General features: G+C 36.9%; 1 protein-coding gene and 1 long non-coding RNA gene across 2 annotated transcripts; one reads left to right on the forward strand and one right to left on the reverse strand.

The window, feature by feature from the left end:
• Positions 1-395: 395 nt before the first annotated feature.
• On the forward strand, positions 396-19,382 carry LOC135211942 (uncharacterized). Its single transcript, XM_064245189.1, has 7 exons — positions 396-553; positions 10,231-10,526; positions 11,678-11,798; positions 12,338-12,424; positions 17,266-17,477; positions 18,407-18,556; positions 18,992-19,382. The coding sequence occupies exons 1-7, from the start codon at positions 547-549 to the stop codon at positions 19,094-19,096; spliced, it is 978 nt and encodes a 325-aa protein (XP_064101259.1). The 5' UTR covers positions 396-546; the 3' UTR covers positions 19,097-19,382.
• Positions 18,407-23,961, reverse strand: LOC135211943 (uncharacterized). The gene is made up of 2 exons (XR_010313778.1): positions 22,490-23,961; positions 18,407-18,695 (listed from the first exon to the last, which is right to left on the reverse strand). It is a non-coding gene; the product is annotated as an uncharacterized LOC135211943 (long non-coding RNA).
• Positions 23,962-25,620: the final 1,659 nt, after the last annotated feature.

The following is a 25,620-nucleotide window of genomic DNA, read 5'->3' on the forward strand; positions in this document are numbered from 1 at the left end:
TGTAGCGTCAGGTGTTTGCATCACTGCATTTAAACATGGGATGTGTTCTTTGCAGCGTCCCTTCGGCCCCTAGCTGCAACCCCTTTCATTCCTGTAACTGTACCTCCGTTCATATTCTCTTTCTTCCATCTTGCTATCCACCCTCTTCTAACAATTGTTTCATAGCGCAACCGCGAGGTTTTCCTCCTGTTACACCTTTCAAACCTCTCTACTCAATTCCCTTTTCAGCGCTTAATGCCCTCCTAAGTCCCAGTGCTTGGCCTTTGGCCAAAATTCAATATTCTATTCGCTGGGGAAGTCGTCAGTTTATTTGATCGACAGTTCCGCAGCTGGAATGCATTGTAGAGAACGAAGCGGAGCAGCTGTTTGTTTTGGTCTACAGCCGACAGGTCGAAGTTCAGTCAGAGATTAGCTGGGGGTTTGGCACGGGCTCCGTCTCGCTCTTGCTCGCTCTTTCTCGCTCACACACCTCTTGGCCTCATTCTCCGCTACACCGTCGGTCTAGCCAGGCGATAGGTTTGCTGTCATCTCCTTCGTCCGTCAGTCATGTCTGGTGAGTCGAAGCTGTCTCCTTGTTTTCGCAAATTCGGCGTCGTTCACGTATTCACCAGACGAATGCTTTGACATTCGATTACATCACATACAGAGTGAAGCGACATTAAAAGGGTATGATGGTGACTAATGACGAATCGTCCTGTGACTTGTCTGTTGCCATCACTGGACTACTTCTGAGATTAGAGCTAGCAAACAGCGATGCCGTTTTTTTCTTCACAACATTGGCTTTTAGCAGTTTTACCATAAGCATTTCTTCTGATTTTTTACGTTAATTATGATTTAATGGTTAAAATGCGTATTTTCCGATGTAGAATTATTTTCCGTGACGTAAAAAAACTACACGTCACTAGCTTAACATAAAGTATTTTTGGCGAAGAAAAATAAAGGAATTTAAATAAAATTCATTTCTATAAATAAGCAGGATATTTTTTATAATTTTATTTTCAAAACAAAACATAAAAAGGCTAAGTGAAGAATTTTATTCCTCAGTGCCAAGGCCTGTGGTCGGAAAAGCCATGGAGGGTTGCCAGATGTCACCAGAAAGCCATACTAGTAGACGACATTCCTCAAATCAGCAACCGTGGATTAGACGGGGAAAACGAACACCCTATTTTTCATTTGTTAATTATTCAGGATGGCCATGGGTGGCGTTCACGTCTTTGCATTATCCTCAGTTCATCCTCAGTTTATATCACAGGAAAATGATTTTCGGGGCGGTTTCAAATCATGGGCTTTCTCTACCACTTTGACAGACAGCTTGTAGCACCGTCATCTTCTCTGTGTATGTTTGCTAAATAACTCGAGTAGAGTACGTTTGCAGAAATAGTTTTGGGGCAGACCCAGGTGCAAATTTCGTGGTCGCTGTAGCTACGGTTTTATTTCATTTCCCGGAAAGAGGAGGAATCTATGAGAAGAAATTTGCCTAATCGTTTTAGCTTTCAGGAGAGAAAGACAGGGTGTGTCCTGGCGCATTTACCAGTTTTAAGTAGTGTGACATTTTCTATATGAAATCTAGAACTAGAAAGCTTACTTTTACTATCAATATATATATACAGGGTGTTTCGAAATTAGAGACCCTCCCCCCTCTACACCTTAAACTAAAATTGATATGGACAATAACAAAAGTAATTCAGAACAGGTATTTATTTAAGTTTCTCCATCTGCCTGTACCACAGCCTGTATTCTTGAGGGGTATGATTTCTGTGACGCACTTCAACACGATATTTTAAGATACTACCAATGTTTTCACACATTTTAATCAGGGGAGCTACTTGGAATTTCACTTGACAAGAAGAAATTGATACAACTGTTTCGAAGCAGCTCCTGTGTCTGAAGAGCCTCGATACATGGTGCCTTATCATGCAAAAATGTGACTTCTTCAGTAGATGACACATTTTCAGGATCTTTGAGGAAAGGAAATACTCCACCAGTAAGCACAGTTTATCTGAAGTATTTGTCATTCCATGACTGTCCTTTTTCTTTGATGATCCGCATTAATCGTTTGGCTGTGAAACAGAGAAAAATTCCCAAACATTCAGGAAATTTCACAACTTGGCGATAGTGCATGTCATCGCTGATATCATCCAACTATGCAGCCCAAATGATGTCATTTTTATGATTTGGTTTGGCTTCCTGACTGTGTAAATGAAGAATTCATCTGATGCAGCAACGTGGAGAATGTCAGCTTCATCCCAATCTTTAAGAAATGAACCACAAAACCATGCACGGTCTTCTCTCTGTTGCTGAGTGATGTTGGGCTTACTGATATCATGAAATGGCTTGATATGATATACAGCACTATAACTTCTCTTCTTTCCCCTTTTTGTTTCTAGTTCAAGCACCAATTTACATAAAGACTTTCTTGGTCTACCCACTGCCTCAGCTATGATGTCTTTTGACTCTTGAGAAAGGACTTCAGGCCTTCCAAGATTCTCACTCTTTTCACAATGACAGTCATATGGATTTTTGTTCCAGTTTTTTTTAACAAAGAATTCATCTCTTTTAATGTAATTAGCTATCCAGGAACGTGAAATGAAGGATGCGCCAGCATTCCCACCCTCTCTGAAGGTTACAGCCTGGATTCAGTCAATCCATCTGGTTTCCTCCGAGTCATTAGCCATGGCTGTATCCAACTCCATCACTCAGTCTGAAAATACAAGAAATGTAAAATGAAAAATAGCTTAATAGAAACTTAAGATAATGTACATGGTGATAGGCTATAGCAGATAACTTTATAACTTTCCATTTGTCCTGTGGAGGGGGGTGGGGGCTCTAATTCCGTAACACCCGGTGTATATATATATATATATATATATATTATATATATATATATATATATATATATATATATATATATATATATCCACGCTTCACTTCCATTGAGGAAAGTTGGTTCAACAGTCTCATACATGCTTGCCCTTGGTTTCCAAAGACCGTTTACCTCTTTGAGTTCTACTGGTTATTGATAATAATGGTCTCACTCTTGCTCACGCCCACTCGTTCGATGGCACTGAACGTAAGAAGCTTTATCTGCCACATTTTTCCTTTTGAAAAGTTATTTATTTCTAATAATTCGGGTTTCTTTCCAGAATGTACGAACTCGTATAACTCAAAGAAGTGAACGGTCTTTGAAGACCAAGGGCTGGAACGTATGAGATTGTTGAAGTGTGGATATAAATGTCATGCCAGTCAAATTTGAATGGTTTGCCGAGAGAGCTTGGCCTTCCCTTCACTCTCCCAGTATTTGCAACAGCTTCAAGAGAGGGAGTTGACAGAAGTTTTGAAAATTCTCAGATTCCAGAATCAAGGAGATCTCGGAGGAAGTCTAGAGAAGAACCGTCATGAGCTTGTCTCGAGTAATATTTTTTGTGGCTGTCGTCATGAATATATGGAACCAATCTTTTATTACGTGAGTGGATTCCGGAGAGAGCCACCATAATTCAAGCCAGTTCAAAGGAGGATGACGTGAAAGACATTAAATTAAGATTATAAACAAAAACTCAAGTATTAATGTGAACCAGTTTCAAGTCGAACTGTTTCTTCATGAAACTTGGTGGCCGGTAATAAAGTCACGGGAAAAATGTCACAATTTCGTCTAGGGAAAAAATAACGGGAAAAATGGCACAATTTTGGCTAAGGAAAAAAGTCACAGGAAGAAAAGGAACAATCTCGGCTAGGAAAAAGTCACAGGAAATAATGTCACAATCTCGGCTAAGAAAGAAGTCGCAGGAAAAAGTGTCACAATTTCGGCTAGGACAAAAAAAAGAAAAAAAGCCACACTTTCCGCTAAGAGAAAAAGTTACATGAAAAAATTTTATAATTTGGCTAGGAAAAAACCAACAATTTCGGCTAAGGGAAAAAGTCACAGGAAAGTGTCACAATTACGGCTAGGAAAAAGTCACGGGAAAAATGTCACAATTTCGGCTAGGAAAAAAATAACGGCGAAAATGGCACAATTTTGGCTAAGGAAAAAAGTCACAGGAAGAAAAGGAACAATCTCGGCTAGGGAAAAGTCGCAGGAAATAATGTCACAATCTCGGCTAGGAAAAAAGCCACAATTTCGGCTAAGAAAGAAGTCGCAGGAAAAAGTGTCACAATTTCGGCTAGGATAAAAAAAAAAATAAAACACACTTTCCGCTCAGAGAAAAAGTTACAGGAAAACATTTTATCATTTCGGCTAGGAAAAAAAGCCACAATTTCGGCTAAGGAAAAAGGTCACAGGAAAAAGTGTCACATTTTCGGCTAGGAAAAAAGTCACACGAAAGTGTCACAATTTTGGCTAGGAAAATAAAGTCAAAGAAAAAAGTTACTTTAATTTACAGTCTTTTGTTTATGCTTTTTTACAGTCACCCACAAAGGGCTTGTACTAAACTCGCCGCAAAGCTGGCTACATACCGGGTTAAAATCCTTGGCCCTTGGGGGTCACTATTTAGGAAATATTGCGATTACTTTTCGTGTGCCATTTTTTGTTTACTTTTTTTACCTGTGACTTCAAGCAATAATGTGAGCCAACTTCAAGAATACAGATCAAAACTAAGGCAATGATGAGAGACTATTCTAAGTAGAATTACGGAGGAAAATAGTTTTTTTTTTTTTTATTCTAAGGAACTGAACTGTTACGGAGAGCGTTCCGCAGTTTGACAGTTTACAGGCAAGAAAGGCAGATAAGTTTCCTGTTAACACTTCAGCACTGAGTCTTGAGTGTATATAAATGCTCATCTCTGAAAACAAAACTTATTTTGTCATGTCTCTTTCCAGTGCTGATATGAGTGCAATAGCCCCAGTAGCGGTTAATTTTCTAAGAGGTGGTTCATCACTTTAAAAGTAAATTTACATTTTCTGATGAAATAATGCTGGAAACTGAATAAAAAAAATAGTTTTTTTTCAGCAAGCAAAGAACGTAAAACTGAGGTTCATTAAGAAATTCAGAAAACTCATTACCTAATAACACTAATGAGAAATAAAATTATCATTGATGTTTTCACTCGAGCGAAAAGAACAAAACTGTTCTAGTAATGAATTGGATTTTTAAGGGAAAATATCTTTATATCACTTTCCTCTACATCAATGAAGAGCACTTAGGAAGAAAGAGGAAGTCATCTTGCCTCAGGCAGCCTGTGATAAAACAAAATGTCAAAGTCTGCCAAGAACATGAAACTTACGGAAAAGACAAACTCTCTCTCTCTCTCTCTCTCTCTCTCTCTCTCTCTCTCTCTCTCTCTCTCTCTCTCTCTCTCCTCTCCTCCTCTCATCTCTCTTTCTCTTTATCTCGTAGCAATGATAAGTCACCCGAGTTCTTCGACGGTTTTCCTGCCCTTCACACGCAATGCCAAATTGGGCGAAATTACTTGAAATTATCTATATGCTTACAGAAAACGGATTGAGTTACCTTGCCTCGGGTAAGCATTGATAGCGCGCCGATGCCAGCTCCTACCGGACGTCGGACGATTCACAATGATGAACTTTGAACGTTCAACTTAGTACCTATCAGTACACGTCTTTCGAAAAGATACGAGAGAGAGAGAGAGAGCTTCTGTTACGTATTAAATGACATCAAGGCATATATCCTGATGCCATAGTAGGTGTAATTCGTTGACATAGAAGTTTATCAGTTAAATACATACGTGCTTACGTGAGCCATGCATAAATAAACACTGAATAAGCATAATCTGACAGGTTGATTGTTTTACAATGATAAAGAGAGAGAGAGAGAGAGAGTTAGGCTTCATTCACAAGATGAAATTATTGCTCTGGAACTCTTCAATGGCTAGCCCAAGATGTAAATAACCAGATTTAATTATTCAAGTCGATTACTTAAAAATAAATGATGATTTTACAACTGGTTTTCACGGAGTCAATTCGTTTCGTTTAAATCCATATCTATAAGACAGCAAATGGTTCTTCGAAAATTTGGTTGCAACGGGTCCATTCATTACAAATTCCATGTTTTCACTGCTTTTGTTAGTGATGTTCTCAGAGCGAAGATATGGCCTAATGTGGTTATGATTAATATTCATATTACTTATTACGATTATTAAAACGTAAGATTGATAATCATATTAAGGTTTGTTATGATTATTGATCATATTAAAGAGTTTATTATGATTATTGATCATAAGATTGATAAGCATATACGATCTATTATGGTTATTAATCATAAAATTAATAATCATATCAAGGTTCTTTACAAATATGATTCGTTAGATTATTAATCAATTACTGTTTATTGCAATTATTGATCATAAGATTAATAATCATATTAAGGTTAATATGATTATTGATCATAAGCTTAATAATCACATTAAGGTTTACTACGATTATTAATCATAAGATTAATAATCATTTGGCAGTTTTTATGATTATCATAAGGATGGTAATCACATTAAGGTTTATTACGATTATTAGTCATTAGATTAATAATTAATCACATGGAGGTTTTTGTAATTATCATAAGGTTAATAATCATATTAAGGTTTATTATGACTATTAATCATAAGAATAATAATTAATCACCTGGCGGTTTTTGTAATTATCATAATGTTAATATTCATATTAAAATTTATTATCATTATTAGTCATAAGATTAATAATCATATTAGGGTTTATTATGATCACTGATCATTACGAACCATCAACATGAGGACTACCCACCGTCCCACTGACGACTTAAGGCAATGCCTCTTTCCCTCAACTGCCAGGCTTGGGAATTCCCTCCGTGAGCCTGTGTTCCTTGAAAGGTGAACAGGAACTGTCATGGGTTCAGTGAGAATCGACCAGAATGTAGGATTTGGGCCAAAGGCCAAACTCTGGGATCTATGAGGCCATTCAGTGCTGAAATGGAAATTGACAGTGAAAAGGTCTGAAAGGTGTAACAGGAGGAGAACCTCACAGTTGTTAGGAGAGGTTGGATAGCAAGATGAAAGAAAGGAATATGAATGGAGATATAGTAAAAGGAATAAAAGGGGGGTTGCAGCTAGAGACTGAAGGAACGCTGCGATGAACCACAAGTAACGCCTACAGTGCACCACGTGCGGTGTATCGTCATTTAACGTAATTACACCTGCCTCTGATTTCCTAATAATGAATAAACGAAAATAAAAAATAAAAAATCATTATTTATCATAATTTGCATACTTCGATGACTTGAAAAGTATTATTATGAGGTAGGGTTAATGCTCTCTTCTATTTGTGTGTATCATTATATTAATTTCTCGTTTACCTGCCTAGAAGTCACAGCTCACTGTCATACTGCAGTGAGGTGTGAGTGTATTAAAGTACTCTCATGTCAATTTATAAAGGGTTTCCCCGAGACATAGAAATAGACAGAAAAAATTATCAATCTTTTTCTGAATTACTTTTAGACGAAGAAGCTGCAATGTTCTTTTCCACTCTGTTGGTCTCCTATGGGTTCGGGAGACGTTCTATCTTTGAGTTTCCTCGGGTTCTTAACAGGCAACTCAAGATTGGTCACTTGTCAACTTGAGTTACCATTCAGACTTATGCGGGTTTATGTTGGTACTGGGAAAAGAAATCTAATGTCCTGCAGAGCTGTTTCAATGTCTTTATTAAAGAGAAAAGTAGTCCAAAGCATCAACAGATTCTTGCCAGCAATTGTCTTAATCTGGGTGGATGGTAAATCTGGAGGTTATTTTTATTATTATCATTATTTATTGGGAAAAACTCTCTACCAAGAATTTATACAAGTTTCAAGGGGTCCACCAAAATAAAAATGTTAAAAGTTCATGTATAATTTATAAACACTATGTAAAAGCTTTTGAACATTATTTTTTATTTTTATTTATTTTTTTATTTTATTTTTTTTTTTTTTTTTTTTTTTGTTTTTTTTTTTTTTTTTGCTTTTATCACAGTCCTCTAATTCGACTGGGTGGCATTTATTGTGTGGGATTCCGGGTTGCATCTGCCTCCTTTAGGAGTCCATCACTCTTCTTACTATGTGCTCCGTTCTAGGATCACAACTCTTTTGCATGAGTCCTGGAGCTACTTCAGCCTCTAGTTTTTCCAGATTCCTTTTGAGGGATCTTGGGATCGTGCCTAGTGCTCCTATGATTATGGTACAATTTCCACTGGCATATCCCATATCCTTTTCTTATTTCTATTTTCAGGTCTTGATACTTATCCATTTTTTCCCTTTCTTTCTCTTCAACTCTGGTGTCCCATGGTATTGCGACATCAATGAGTGATACTTTCTTCTTGATTTTGTCAATCAGCGTCATGTCTGGTCTGTTTGCCCATATCACCCTATCTGTTCTGATACCATAGTCCCAGAGGATCTTTGCCTGATCGTTTTCTATCACTCCTTCAGGTTGGTGCTCGTACCACTTATTACTGCAAGGTAGCTGATGTTTCTTGCACAGGCTCCAGTGGAGGGCTTTTGCTACTGAATCATGCCTCTTTTTGTACTGGTTCTGTGCAAGTGCCAGACATTCGCTTGCTATGTGGTTTATGGTCTCATTTTTCGTATTGCACTTCCTACATATGGGAGAGATGTTATTTCCATCTATCGTTCTTTGGTTATATCTGGTTCTTAGGGCCTGATCTTGTGCCGCTGTTATCATTCCTTCAGTTTCCTTCTTGAGCTCTCCCCTCTGTAACCATTGCCATGTGTCATCGCTGTCCAGTTCTTTAGTCTGCCTCATGTATTGTCCGTGCATTGGTTTGTTGTGCCATTCCTCTGTTCTGTTTGTTATTCTCCTGTCTCTGTATATTTGTGGGTCTTCGTCTACTTTTATCAGTCCTTCTTCCCATGCACTCTGTAGCCACTCGTCTTCACTGGTTTTCAGATATTGCCCCAGTGCTCTGTTCTCGATGTTGACGCAGTCCTCTATACTTAGTAGTCCTCTCCCTCCTTCCTTTCGTGTTATGTATAGTCTGTCCGTATTTGCTCTTGGGTGTAGTGCTTTGTGTATTGTCATATGTTTCCTAGTTTTCTGGTCTATGTTGCAGAGTTCTGCCTTCGTCCATTCCACTATTCCTGCGCTGTATCTGATTACTGGCACTGCCCATATGTTTATAGCTTTTATCATATTTCCGGCATTGAGTTTTGACTTGAGTATCGCCTTGAGTCTCTGCATATATTCTTTCCTGATCGTGTCCTTCATCTCTTGATGTTTTATATCCCCTCCTTCCATTATTCCCAGGTATTTGTATCCCGTCTCATCTATGTGTTTAATGTTGCTCCCATCTGGTAGCTTTATCCCTTCAGTCCTTGAACATTATTATTATTATTATTATTATTATTATTATTATTATTATTATTATTATATTATTATTATTATTATCAATGTTGTTGTTGTTACAGTAGTTTAACCAGACCTGACCTGACTTCCAACTCACATAGGACTGGAAGAAGGTTGTTATAAGCATTAAAAAGGGAGGGCGATGGGTGGGTGGATGGAAGAGGGCGAAGCTTGTCCAGGGCAAACCACCAAATGGCCATTACTTCACCCGAAATGACCACTTATTTCACTCGACATTTAATTGGTGAAATGACGATACAGTTACATCTTTAAGCAAACCATTCAAGAGAGTGAAACTTTATATTTTGAATGGTATGCTTAAAGATGTACTTGTATTGTTGTTTCACCAATTAAATATCAGGTGAAAAAAAAGAGGTAATTTCGAGTGAAGTGATGGCCGTTTGGTGGTTTGCCCGAAAAGCTCTTTTTTCAATGTTGGTACTGGACAAGCTTCGCTCTCTTCCACACCCCCCACCCCCACACCCATTTTTATTTTTTAATGCTTATAACAACCTCCTTCCAGTCCTATGTGAGCTGGAAGTCACCTCAGTGGTCTGGTTAAACTACTTTGATAATAATAATAATAATAATAATAATAATAATAATAATAATAATAATAATAATAATAATGTACGGAAGCTTCTACAAAGTGTTTATACATTATACACGAACTTTTAACATTTTCATTATTGTGGTCCGCTTAAAACATTGTATAGATGCTCTTGATAGGGAGTTGAAGATAAAGTTTCACTCTTTTTGAATGGTATGTTTAAAGGTATGATTGTATTGTTGTTTCACCAATTAAATATCGAGTGAAAAAAAAAGTGGTCATATCGAGTGAAATGGTGGCCATTCGGTCGTTTGCCCTACAATACCGCTGATTTAGCTGAATGAGACCCCCAATCCATCTCTTGCCCAGTACACGCTTCCGAAGACTGCGGCCAGACGCGCCGTTACACCTTCCGGCGCATCAAGACGACGACAATTCGCTTCCAGGTGAAAGCGCCCCACGACGTAGCCATCTGCCTCTCTACCGACGACGAGGAGGAGCCTCAAGACATGTATGAGATCTTCATCGGCTGCTGGGAGGACGGCAATTACTCCGGCATTCGGCGCCACAAGCATGACGACGTCTGCCGGGTGGAGACTCCAGGGATTGTGACCGACGACGAGTTCAGGAGCTTCTGGATCAAGATCCAGCGCGGCGTGGTGAAGGTTGGCATCGTCGGTCCTGTTCTTCTTCTTCTTCTTTATTTCAGTAGGAGATCTGGCCTCTTCTTACTGGAGCCAATGTACTCCTCTGTAGTGAAGGTATGGGATGAATCACGAGTTTATCTAGGCTAAATCACACGAGGCTCATTCCAAATTCGTTCAAACAATATACGTCTGTAGTATTAGTAGTAGTAGTAGTAGCAGTAGTAGTAGAGTAGTCGGCATTTGCCCGTGCAACGGCACACTGAAAATTCATCTTAAATAGATCTAAAGGCCTTTGCATGAAGATTTTGCGCAGTCTTGCTGATCAGAAGCCTTAGCTATTTATTTCTTGGAATAGTCATGGCTGCTAGAGGAGTTTCCATCACAAGCACTGAATCGACCGTATATATTTTGCCTTGATGAAATTATGGGTTTGCAAAGTTTTCCACTCGTGCTACTAAATGTTTACTTCGTACGTAACTAGATTTTAAAAGAGAAATACAAATAAAAGCCATGTTCACAATATGTTTGTACGTTGCAGAGGAATTATCAGAAGAGACAGGAATGACGTAAATGGCAGTTTTATTTTCATTTTTTTTTTTTTTTTTTTTTTTTTACCTGTCGTCAAACTGGAAAAAGGTCAAATCCCACTTTTATTTTTACAGGGACAATCTCAAATTAGCTTTTGATTTAACTTACATGTTCAATTTCGCAAAAAAAAACTATTTCCTCTCGAATAAGGAGATACAAAATCCAAAATTTAGAATTTAAATATATGTACATTTAGATTAGCTGCTTTTAAATTCTTATATACAACTTATTGTGACAATGAATCTCCGGGGAAAACAGCTCGCTCATATATGGTTTTGCTGGCAAGATACAAAAGAGGAACTTTTGATCATATCGATGTTCAGATTCAATTTTTAGAAGTCTCCCTCTCATACCTTCACGACATAGGCCTACCTCAAGATCCGAGGCAGGAACCAGTCTCGATAGCTCCTCCTTTTTTATGCAATTTCATCTCAGTCTTTCAGTTCCATAGTTCAATGGCACGCTGACCAGCTTAAAGTAACGCCCCCTAAGAGTCTCAGCTCCCCCCCCCCCCCCCCCCACCCCCCCCACATCCTTACGCCAGTTACCACCACCTCACCCAGTTTCCTCCCCCTTTATAGGTTGGAAGGAGAGGTGAAAAGCACGCCTTCATGTCCTACACCGACCCCGAGTCGCTGCTGCACGTCACTTGGTATGGATTTTCGACGGGATGGGGTGCCTCAGGGGAGTGGATTTTCCCCGGTATGCTCTTGTGCCCCCTTGCTGCTCATGACTGGTTTGCTGTTACTTTCCTCTGTATACATTTCTGAGTTGTATATTTCCACATTTCTGTCGATACGCTTCCCCACTCCTTTAATCCTGGGATGCCTCATCTCCCGTTGTTTTTCTAGAACCGTTCTGTACAAAAGAGGGGGGGAAAAAATATCCGCTTTTACTGACTACGAACTCTTCTTGCACGCTGCTTATGGCCATGAAACCAACATGAGAAAAAGGTTGTCTAAATTCTTCTGCAAAGCTCCTTCGGCTATGCAGAATAGCTGCCTTTGAAATGGGATAAGAATTGGCCGTTCTAGCTCTAGAAAGGATTCGTTCTTAACCTCAGAATACTCAGAGCGAACGATCCTCGAAATGTCGGATGAGGCGCCACTGGATTAAAGGATTCTGGAAGGGAGAAAGCAACCAGAAAGTGACCCCACCTGCAGGGGGAGCCTTGAAAAGAAAGTCCATTTATGTTGCAAGTCCTGACAACATTCACTGACTATTTGTGTGTCTCCCGGCAGATGATGACGACGGGTCGTCTTCCTCGTCTTCCGCCATGTCGTCATCGGATTCGGAGGCCGAGGACATCAACAACCTGGATGACAGACGTAAGGATGATTCTGTCTTTCGCACCTGAGAGGAAGAAGAGAAAACAGAGTTATTTCCCTCCTCTGCGGCTAGGCCTAACTCAACCTTGCGCTAGTCGGTGGAAATAACACCTTACTTCAGGGTTGTTTAGGTTATTTCTTTCTGTCTTTTAAACAGAGGCTTCCAGTAAAGGTGCTCCCGTATTCTTAGACTTATTGAGCCCTTTAGATCAAAGCCACGTGCTCTCTCTAATATAGTATATTTATTTCTATACGAAAAAAGGAAAAATGGTCTCGGTGCCTTTCGTGGGGAAAAAAATTTGTGGTAAAAAAAAATAGGAAAAAAAAATTCGCAGGGTAAAATAAAAACAAATATTTTTTTCATCTTTCTTGCTGTGCAAAATAAACTCCTTCGTTAGTAAAAAAAAAAATAAATAAATAAAAAACACTTTTGCTGGGTGAAAGAAAATCTTTAGTGGGTTAAAAAGAGATAAAAAAAACTCGCGAGCTGAGAGGGAGATCATTAAAATATGCTGTTATATTTATATATATATATATATATATATATATATATATATATATATATATATATATATATATATATATATTTATATTATATTGTAAGGTAATTTGATGTTTGTTTCTTGAGTATGTAACAGCCTTGTGTGACATGTTATTTGTTATCCTGCCCTCCTGTGGTTTTGCTTTTGTTGTAGCGAGGTGACTTTTGCCCCCGCTCTTTTTATTTGAACCAGTTCGGGTTAGCACAGCAGCGAGCCAGGTTCTGGCAGCTTTAGCAGCATGGAGCACTTACTTCAGTAGCGGGTATTGGTTACCTGTTGGCCTTAACAGCTGGAATAATGGGTGATGGCTTAACCCTAGTTGTCTGTGGACTTTTCCCGTGTTGTTGTTTCAACGTTTCTCCCGCGATTCATCTGTGTTGGTGGCTGAGTTCCAGTTAACAGTTGATGGCTGATCTAACGATGTCTTCAAGGAGTTCTTCTGATTCAGTTCATCCTTTTTGACAGCGGCAAGGCCAATAATAGTAATACTGTACTGGCCTTGGACAGCTGAGACTGTTACGTTATCTCTGCGGAAATTGTATTGTCTGTGCTTCCCAGAGTATCTTGTATACTTTTATTTGTGTTGCTGATGTATTGTTTATGCTTATTTTATTTTATGCTCCGTGTCTGTATGTTCATTTATTTACGCTGCTTGTTTATTATATATATCTTTTCTTTAATGTAATGGTGTTTGAGCAGTGTATGTCTCTGTAATGGTGTTGAGCAGTGTGTGTCTCTGTAATGGTGCTGAACAGTGTATGGCTCTATAATGGTGTTGGGCAGTGTATGGCTCTGTAATGGTGTTGAGCAGTGTATGGCTCTGTAATGGTGTTGAGCAGTGTTTGGTTCTGTAATGGTGTTGAGCACTATATGGCTCTGTAACTGTATTTTGAGATGCTTTTTACATCATTATGTTGATTATGATTGTATTTTGTGTGGGCTTTTAGGCTTGTTTATTGATTTCATTATGTTAATGTTTATTTAATTGGTAATTTTTGCTAAGCCCGGACTCAATTGTATATATTGTAAGATACTGTACATAATAAATAGGATTAAGGTCATTCTTTGTGGTTTTGTTCCGCTCTTTCCTCCTTTGTTTGTCCCAACTGCTGTCGGTCATTCCAGTCCCATTTCATTTTTTTTTTTCTTTAAGATCTTGCAGGACCATGTGCGGTCCATTACAATATATATATATATATTATATATATATATATATATATATATATATATATAATTTATACTAGGTTTATTTTTCTATTATTATTTCATATATAGTTTTACCACGTGTGGATGTCATTTTCCGTGCATGCTAAATTTCTTCAACAAGTTATCCTTGTGTAAGTGATTGCTTTTAATAACACTGCCCTGAAATAGGGACTCATTTCACATTATTATTATTATTATTATTATTATTATTATTATTATTATTATTATTATTATTATTATTATTATTATTATCGGCGCTGTCATTTCTAATTCTTGCATCACAGAGTTATTATTATTATTATTATTATTATTATTATTATTATTATTATTATTATTATTATATTATTATTATTTTCGGCGTTATCATTTCTAATTCTTGCATCACAGATTTATTATTATTATTATTTTATTATTATTATTATTATTATTATTATTATTATTATTATTATTATTACAACAAAAACACGACTGACTCACCACCAAATGTTAGAACAAAGGAAAAAGCGACTAAAACCGCACCTATCAAACCAACAAAAAAGATAATAATATGATAATACTAAAAGACAATACTTATGGTTTTTCAAGATAACAGCGTTTTACTGAATGACTGATAGGAAACACCTGTGCTGATAACCCACACAATAACTGGCGCCAGCCAGCCGGAGGAATCAGAGATAACCTTCGCGGGCATACTGGACCATTTCCTTTATAATACAGGGTGTCCATAAAGTCCCAGTACCATTACGAGTATTAATTGCCTGTAATGGTACTGGGACTTTATGGACACCCTGTGTATGAGGTTCGCTGACGAGAAAATAGTGGAGCCGAGAAAGAACAGCCAAATATCCGAGCTTATCAGTCGTTCATGTTACCGGCGTTCATAAATGAATATTATTATTATTATTATTATTATTATTATTATTATTATTATTATTATTATTATTATTATTATTATTATTGTTGTTGTTGTTATCAATTAACGGTGCTCTCTTTGTTAAGTGTAACAGTCAGGAGAATTATTCATACTCACGTGAAAATAGCGGGAGAAAGAGAAAGTTTGGATGGCGGGAGAGAGAGAGAGGGAGATTTTGTATGTAGAGAGAGAGAAAAAAATTTGTGAATGTATAGAGAGAGAGAGAGAGAAAGATTGAAAGTAGAGAGAGATAGAAAAGTTTGGATGGCGAAAGAGAGAGAGAAAGAGATTTTGTATGTAGAGAGAGCGTTAAAAAAGTTTTAATGGAGAGACAGAGAGAAAGTTTTAATGGAGCGAGAGAAAGTTCGAATGTAGAGAGAGAGAATTTGTATGTAGAGAAAGAGAGAGAAAAAAATTTGAATGTAGAGAGAGAGAGTGCACTAAGTGATTAACTTATCAGCCGCGCCTTTTTACACGTCAAATCTAGTGGTGTATCCATCGGGTGATTCGTCACACCTGTGACCTTATCAAAGTTATGAATATCCGTTGGAACACCTGAAGGAGATTAACTGTCGTTCTAAACACGGACCCCGTCCCCAAACCCACCACTAACCCTCGAGATGTAAATTAACCTCTCTTATCTCGCACATACACCTTCGTCAGGTACGCCGGAGGATCTGCGGCTTATCTCGTCCACCTATGGGCGCCCTTGGGAGGTGATCAGAGCTTATCTTTATCTAAAGGATTTGCTGGAGTCTGGGTCATGACTCTTGCTGTCAGCCTTCAGATCGTACAAACCATTTTATTGTGTCATTGCTACCCCAATACAATTATGTTTGTGTTTTGATAATATACTTACATTTTTATTTATTTACTTATTGGTTAGTTTATCCATTTTTTTAATAGATGGTCTTTTTCTGTATCTCCCAATACCTTTTGTTACCTCTTTCGAATGAACTCCTTAATATTCTTTGGGAGCCTGAATTTCAAGTCAGTGGCCCATGTGGTGTGCTTATCCCATATGGATAGGTGTCATCCTTTGAATAACAATAATAATAATGATAATGGAACAGCTTAGAATTCGCGAACTCCCGCAGTTTCGGTTCTGCCCATAATATTAGGCGCTAAGTGCCAAGATTGGCAGATATATACTGGAAAATTACCCTCAGATATGGCATTGGGCAGTATAGCATGTGAGATAAGCAGCTCCATAATGTATGTAGTAGTATGTATATTCATGCAACAACCAGGTACTTAATTCACCGCTTGGGTCGTAATGCAGCATAACCAAAGTTAGAGTTTTTGGGGTGGGGTTGCTGGCCACACACCTTGACCTCATGGGTGTTGTATGATACTCTCGGGTGACCACCCATCCATGTACCGACCACACTCGTAATCCCTATTTCCATTTTGACATTCTAACATACAATTTTAGGCGCTTTCTGATTATTATTATTATTTTATTTATATTATTATTATTATTTATTTTTATTATTATTATTCTGTGGATTTGTTTCTCCAATATTATTATTATTATTATTATTATTATTATATTTATTTATTATTATTATATTATTATTATTATTATTATTTTATTATTATATTCTGTGGATTTGTTTCTCCATTTATTATTATTATTATTGATTATTATTATCTATTCGAGGTGTGTAATATATATATTATACTGTGGATTTGTTTCTCCAATTGATTAGTTATTTTATTATTATTAATTATTATTATTATTATTATTATTAGTATCTGTGGATTTGTTTTTCCATTATATTATATTATTATTATATTATTATTATTATTATTATTATTATTTATTATTATTATTGTGGATTTGTTTCTTCTTCTCCATATTAATTTATTATTATTATTATTCTTATTATTATATATTATTATTATTATTATCTGTGGATTTGTGTTCTCCTTATTATTATTATTATGTATTATTATTATTTATTATTTATTATTATTATTTATTATTATTTCTGTGGATTTGTTTCTCCAATTGATTATTATTATTATTATTATTATTATTATTATTATTATTTATTATTATATTATTATTATATTATTACTAATTGATAACGAAATTTGCATGATGATAATAGCGGTGAATATTCACCATAGTTAATTGCAGTTTGGGATCTCAAAACACCTCTCTCCCTCGTCAGCCATTCAGTACAAACGCCCCGCCAGGTGGGTGCCCTGCAAGGGGGGCTACTTCCCCCAGCGACCCATCTCGGGGGGCGAAGGCCCCGACGGGGAAGTGTACGTCGGGTTGGCACGCCACGAAGACAGCTACGTCATCGGCATGGTCGTGCCCGATCACGGCGTCTGTTACGTGCCCTACGGAGGGGAAGCCGTGCCCAAGTCAGAGTATTTTGTAAGTTCTCTTCTTCTACTTCTTCTTCTTCTGCTTCTTATTCTTTTTCTTTTTGTTTTTCTTCCTTTTCTTCTTCTTCATTGCGAGGGATATTGCAAGAATTTTATATCACCAAAAATTCCATCTTCGTCTCTCTCTCTCTCTCTCTCTCTCTCTCTCTCTCTCTCTCTCTCTCTCTCTATTTAGATTCCTTTAACGTATATTTTAGGGTGGATTTCTCTCTCTCTCTCTCTCTCTCTCTCTCTCTCTCTCTCTAGATTTAGGTTCCTTTTCGTGGACTTTTAGGGTCTTTTCTCTCTCTCTATCTCCTCTCTCCTCTCTCTCTCTCTCTCTCTCTCTCTCTCTCTCTCTCTCTCTCTCTCTCTCTCTCTAGGTTCTTATTTCGTACATTTTAAGGGTAAATTTCTCTTTGAGGTAAACTTTTAAAAGAATTACATATATGTTATTTCTAATCACATTTTAATCTTTAAAATGAATATGACACATTTCAAATTATATTTTGTCTGATGTTCTCTATGTAGTTACATTTTTTTTATTCATTACTGTAATATCGATTTTAATTAAGTAGCATTCAGTGTTATTGTACATATTTAGTTTTTCATATATTTTCAACATAATTTGACATTCTCTAGTTTTATTTAAGTTTACTGTATTTTTAATATTATCTCTCCACGCGTTCCTATTTTCTAAATCAGGCTGACGACAAAATTGTATTTTCAAAGCTGATTCTCAAAAATCTTTCTGACAAAAAAAAAGAAAGAATTAGACAATTTGACTTTAATTGTTCAGTTAAACATTCAGTTATTTAAACCTTATTTCATTTGGCAACCACAAAAATAATAATCAGAAAAGTCTTGGTAGAACATATTTTTTTAGACACGTCACAGGAACATTACCAAATCTGGACCAACTTTCCTCAAATTCCACAGGTCCTGAGTAATCCGGGCTCTGTCAACCTGACCTGGGAACCCTCGAGCGGCGGAAAAGTGCCCCCGGGGGCACTCAATGGGGGCATTGACGGGGGTGAGGTTCTTTACATCGGAAGGGTACTCATTGATGGCATCGCCTCAGTGGGGAAGGTAGGGATGACGTCATCGTGATTGAGAGTTTTTTCTTCTTCTTGTTCTTCTTCTTGTTCTTCTCAGCGAAGGATAATCCGAAATCTCTCTCTCTCTAAACCTGAAATATTTTTTGGCTGTCTTTCCTCTCCTCTTCTTTCTTAAAAAGTAAAAAGAATCAAATAAAACGCAATGAAAACCCGCCTTCATGCAGAGATGGAATCCACAGTTTAATATTTATATATATATACTTTATATATATATAGATATATATATATATATATATATATGTGTGTGTGTGTGTGTGTGTGTGTGTGTGTGTGTGTGTGTGTGTGTGTGTGTGTGTGTCTGTTACTGTAATACAACAGTATAGTACGAAGGCCTATAAAACACTTCTTCAGCTGCTTTCTGTTAATAATGATAATAATAATAATGCCCTATTACATTCTCGCACAGGTGCACCCAAGTCACGGCTGCGTCTACGTCCCCTATGGTGGCGCGGAACATTCCCATCGTGATTACGAGGTACTGTGTGTTAGAGGTCTGCCTGTCAAGATATAATACCAAACAAGAAAGGTAAAGCAACATATAGCCGAGCTGTGCAGTAAAACGTGAGCTATTGAAAGAAGAAATTGCAAATGGGAAGGAATTGATGATTTATGTTATTACAGAGAACAGAAACTTAAATTAACACGCACAATAGGAGGAATAAAACAAGCAGGGGAGCCGTTATAAAGGTGAAACCTGCACATTACAATTACTATTGCTATCGTGTGAAACAAGATGTCCGGAGTGTTTGATGAATTTTAAAGACATTTCCAGTTAATGAATAAAAGTTTGAAATGATTCTCATCTATTTGAATTGTTTCCTTCGACACTTTAATAGAATTGCAATACAGGTGATAAATAAGCAATTAATGTATATTTCTTTTTTCAAGCTAATTCTCCCTAGTAACTGGGCTTCTTGAACGTATTTATCATCATAATAAATTGTTATCTTTGATTCCACAATTAGTTCCCTTTCACACATGAACGCTGCCCTTTTCAAACATCACAAAGTTGATGACATTCGGGTCAACTATATATACATAAGACAGGAGGTGGGATTTCAAATATATATAACGAAATTCTCAATGGGGCTGAATTGAACAATAAGGATTTCTTTGTTTCTTCCACCTCTGGAGAGGGTAAGCAATGACTAAGACTTTTACCACAGCAGTTACCGAGATAATAAAAAGAATGGTGTACTGTAGTTTTTGTCACCAATCCGACTTAAATACGTCGTATACTAGTCTATGCGCCAGCCCAGATCTTGGTCCTATTACAATTGAAAGTTCGTGCTCCTTAATGTTCCTAATTTAAATAGGTTGCTGTATGCCGCAAGGTTCGCAGACTTCTTTAATAACATTTAAATTACAAAATAAAGTATAAAATTTGAGCTTTTTAGAGGTAAAACTGGCCTGTCATTTTTTTTCTCTAATTAGTTACAGATAATTAATGGGTACATAACAGCTCTATAGTTGGTAAAGTTACTCGTAAATTTTCTCCTTAACCGTTTTCTATATTGATTACAATGATAGAAAACTGCTTTTATTTGTTTACTGGGCGGGATCCTCGTAGTGACAAAGATCTTTGTAAATATGTCTTTGGAAATTTCATCAACTATGGATTAGCAAGTCATTCTCTCATGGTAATATTGTTCAGCTTTGCTAACTAAATTTCATAGAATCTAAAAACAATTAGGTGACAATATTTGATAAAGAAAATGGAGACAATCATTAACTGAATGATTAACCTTGTCATTATCTCTTATGAGTGTTCGGGACAACTGTCCACTGCAGTGAAGCCACAAACCATGAAATGTATCTTTAAAAGGAACAAAAAGAAAGCTGTCAAATCCACATTGTTGGCAATTTTAACCCCATCAGCTTATTTACGTTTTACTAATCGTTTTGCTTGTCGCAGCTCAACATCTAAGAATTCAAGACCAACATTATACTTACCTGCCATTGTCTCCAACTGGTCCTGCTGTAAAAATTTAGGGGAAGAAGGATCAAGAGTTGATATTGAATGGAAAAGGAATTTGTTGACATCATCAAATCCTGACTCAATTTCAGTTAGTAGCCTGTCCATTACTGGATAATAGAGTGTGGTTTTTATATCCCTCCTGTTCCACATGCTTACACACTTCTCTATATACAGTTGTTTCCAAGACAGCAGCATCCTTTAAATGCCTCGGTAATTTATGTATTCTTTGCTTGGCAGGTGAAACCTCAATATTGTGTGTCTGGTTTTAGGGCCACATTCGGTAAGATTTCATTCAACCTTAAGCCCTCCTGCACTAGCTTTGAATGAGACCAAGTTACAGTGCTGAGGAGTTTAGTAACTTACTTAAAGTCAAGAAACCTTGCATTTTATTCAACAAAAGTGCAGTTAAGAAACAATCAACTGTATTTCCTGCACCAATTCTTTTTGGGTGATGCCACACGGGTTCACAAAGACGCATTTAAAGGTTTAATACATATAATTAATATTTAAAGAACAGAACAATTATTCCAATTACGTTAAGAATCAAGAAAACTAACACATTACTGCAAAAATTAACAAAACGTTACGTTACTTCGATAGAAATAAAACTTAAATGGCAAACAGGATCTCAGACTATCCTAATGAAGAAGTTACTGCAATGGCGACGACGATTCACGAGGCGATGTGGCTGGATCTTACTAGAATATCTTCTTTTACTTGCCTTCGTGGAGTCATGCTAGACTCCGAGAGCTTCACCTTTCCACCCTAGAAGAAAACTCGGGAGCAGTATATTGCATAACACAGTTGTCACATATACAAAATTACAGGGTTACGTAACAAACATCAACTTAAAAACAAACATCAAGTGCTTTAATCGTAACCCAACATACAAAAAAAAAGGGATTTCGTCCAGAAGGCAAGCATAAATTACTGGCATGTGCCCTTACAATAAGAAAATAATATATACATAGTCTCCACAGGAAGAAGTTTGACAACACTGTAATTATACGTCATCTAATTATATAAAAATGGACAAAATATGCAAAAAAAAGTGGTTTATTACTTTGAATATCAATGTACTAATTTAAACCAACTCATTGCTATAGTTAATATAATAAAACTACTTCAGTGGAGCACATAATCATATAACGTATTTCCATAGAAACTGGGAAATTTTATTCAAAACAAGTACTCATAAGAAAACTAGGAAATTTTATTCAAGGGGAATAAATGGCAATTTTTGACATCTGGGGCATCGCAACTGCCTTCTCCCAAATGCTATGCCAAGCTTTTTCTGAGTGCTCATTCTTTAATTCCTGCTGGATAGCATCAATCATTTGGGCAGCTGCTGACAGATCTAAAGACGGTGACTGAAGCATATCTGACACAAGCTTCGTTTTGTGTAAAATGTGGGTGAACATAACTAAGCATAATATATATGCAAAATTAATCATTAATAAACTTTTGGCAACATGTGCACGCTTGCTTGCGTGGCACTGGGATGAAGAAATCTCTTCAAGGGTACTTATGACAGCAAGAAAGGTATCAAGCAGAACCTGACATGATAGATACTGACAAGACCATCTTGTATCACTGAGCCTTTTCAGAGATCTAATTTGCTTATTAGGAAACAATTCCTTTTGCTTTCCAAGATAAATTTCATGTGGTGTGTGAGGACATAAATGTATAAATCTCTTCTAGCAAACTAAAGAAAGAGTCAGCCAGTCGAACTGATCTGACACTGTCAACAATAATAATATTCAGTCTGTGATTACAACAGTGAATGTAAACTGCTTGTGGTGCTAACTCTTCACGCACCAGCTGCTGAACTCCTCGATTCACTCCACTCATTACATAAGCGTTTTGTCGTCATTATTTTGGGTCTGCTTTAGTTGTATGACCCATACGACAATTCTTCACTCTTACCTGTAGGTAGAAGGAAAGATAGTGTTTTAGTATTGGATATTTCATTTCTCGTCGCCGAGGTTCCGGGATGAAGGGCGATAATAAAGCAATACCTTCTTGCTTGTGTTTATTGGCTTAAACTACATTGAAGAATGCGGGTAGTAGAATATACAAAATACAATAAGCGTATATAATAGAATCATAACAAACATATAAGCATCAAAGCTCTATACACAATAAGGAATCATATCCTGCATACATGAGGTAGAATTTATAAGATCGAAGCCTGTGTGTGTCGGACTCGATACTAACACAATAATAATTGGTTATACTTATAATATTTACGCATTATGCAACACAGTGCAATAGCTCTGAACTGAACGTGTCTGCGGAGCTAAGTTTTCCCGCGCTCGTTACATAACGTCTTGCATACATGACAAGAAGCACCATCATGATTTGCCCTACACAGTTTCTGGGATCAATTGAACACAAACTCAGAACTTTACACAAACTATCTTTAAGTAATTTAGCATTAAGGTTGTAAAGCCAAACAAAGTCCAAGAATTCTTCGTGTATATTGCTCTTGTACACATAGTGAACAACTACTGATAATTGCTCTTTCTCACTGGTATCCCTGGACTCATCAATCATTTCCTCCCGAATCATTTGGGCCAGTAGAGCAAAAATTTCATTTTGAATTTTTGGGCTGGTGCATTTAACAACTGTACTTCCAGATTCTATGCGTTGTTTAAACTCTTTCCATGCACAGAAAGCTCCCATATGATGTTGAGCAAACCCAGCCTCTTTTTCATTTGCTTTTTTTCCATTAACGGTTTCCAGAAGTTGTAAATGAAATTTCAGATGGAGGTTTATTAGGGGGAGGGAACATCCTGCAGTAGAAGCAATTAGCAGCATCTTGACTAACAGAATATTCAAGCCATTTGTGTGAATCATACCATGCTAACCTAAAGGCACGATGCTTCTTCCCAACCCTTGTTGAAGGGAAAATTACCTGCGATGGTTGAGTTGGACTCTGTTCTTCCTTTGCTTATGTCGTCAGGTCCTAGAACTGAATGTTTTTGTTCAGAGGCTTTTGGAATACATGATGTTCCTGGTGTCACTGATGCTGTAATACCTATATGCTTCCCCTGTCACTATCAACTGAATCAACTTCACTAGCAGATTCAGCAGAATCTTACAATATGTCTTTTTCATAGTCTACAGTGCTCTGTGTGTCATCAGTGGTTTGACGTTTCCTACTTGAAAGAGAAGGTTCATTCGGATCGTCGGCAGTTGACTACCTTTTTAAAAAAACTTTTTGTGTTTGCTTGCATGATATAAAACTGATGTTCGGGAAGGTGACTTGGACTAAAACAATATCTAGAAAGTAGAGAAAATGCATAATAGAAGTTGCTTTAATGCATCAGAATAGTGATGAAATATAATCTTGAATATACTTTTTGCAAATAGAAATGATTGCACTCTAGCTATGTCACAGGATCATTTGTAAAATCAGTTAAGATGTGATAGCATAAATAAAAGAATACATAATATATATATATATATATATATCTATATATATATATCATATATATATATATATATCATTCGAGCTACAAATGTCCTTTAATATTTTTATTCGCTCTACCTCGGAACTGATATATTGTCATATATGTACCGAAGGGGAATTTTTAGTTGATGATAATTTCGTCCCCTCATGGGATCGAACCACCGTACAACGGACAGGAGCGAAATCAGGACCGATAATGTCCAATGTCGGTCATGATTTCGTTCCTGTCCGTTGGACGGTGGTTCGATCTCATGAGGGGACGAAATTATTATCAACTAAAATTCCCCTTCGGTACATATATGAAAATATATCAATTCCGAGGTAGAGAGAATTAGATATTAAAGGACATTTGTAGCTCAATGATTTATATGAATCACGGTGATGTAATAATTATTCATATTCATATATATATATATATATATATAATATATATAGTGTGTGTGTGTGAACATAAACTAACATAACTACTATTGCTGCTGCTCTGAATAATATCAATAACAACATTTAGGACATTTTAAATGGTAAATAAATACACACGCACACACATAGGCTATCTATCTATCTATCTATCTATCTATTTATCTATCTATTCTATCTATCTAATCTATATAATTTTTAGACTAATATATATTTATAATATTATATATATATACATAGAATTATATTATATATATATAATATATATGTAATTAAATATATATCTTAAAAAACCAATTAAGTGCCTGGTTGTATATAAAAGTGAGTGCTGGCTTTAACTGGATAAGCGTGTTAAATTACACAACCGAACCTTTAATATCCATAATACCTTACTTAAGATTGTCTCCAGTTTGTGAAAAGGATTAGTTATATTAGTGTCTTTAGTTAATTTACGTAGGTGAAAACTTCTTACAGCACTAAATAAATGGCCATAAGCAAAGCAAGCCTACGTAAACTTCTTACAGCACTAAATAAATGGCCCTATGTAAAGCAGGCCTACTTAAACTTCTTATTAAGAGCACTAAATAAATGGCCCTAAGCAAAGCAAGCCTTTCCTTAAGGTGGGTACACACGTGAGAGCCGAACCTTGTATGTGTAACTGAGTTACGCATAAGGTGTCAAAATGTTGAGGACGAACCGTAACCACGTGAAGCACGTAACTTCATTTCAATCCACTGCGATCATCAGTCTGTCTCTGTCCGGGTTGGTTTTCCGACGATGGCCACCATGCAAGTAGCAGCTGCCGTATATTTATATACATTATTTAACGAAGATGAAGCGAAATAAAAGAAGATGGTGGCAATCAAGGCTATATACTAGAAGGGTAGAATACAGTGGTCGGGAATTACTCGCTGACATGAGATTCCAAGAAGCTTCTGGCCACAGTAAAGTCTGTTCTTCGTAATAACTAATAAATTGAAGGACCTCTTCCTCACTCCAATCAGCCATGGTAGACATATACGTACTGACTGACCAAAACAAGAGACTCTACTATGGACGGCCTTGTTCATAGTCGGTGTTAACAAGTTCAGCAACCTCTGTTGTTACGCGTGTAATACAGTTCCCGTCCACACATGGCGTAACGTTCAAAGAGACCTCCCTTTGA

Source organism: Macrobrachium nipponense, chromosome 40 (genome assembly GCF_015104395.2).
Source record: "Macrobrachium nipponense isolate FS-2020 chromosome 40, ASM1510439v2, whole genome shotgun sequence".
NCBI classification, from domain to species: domain Eukaryota; kingdom Metazoa; phylum Arthropoda; class Malacostraca; order Decapoda; family Palaemonidae; genus Macrobrachium; species Macrobrachium nipponense.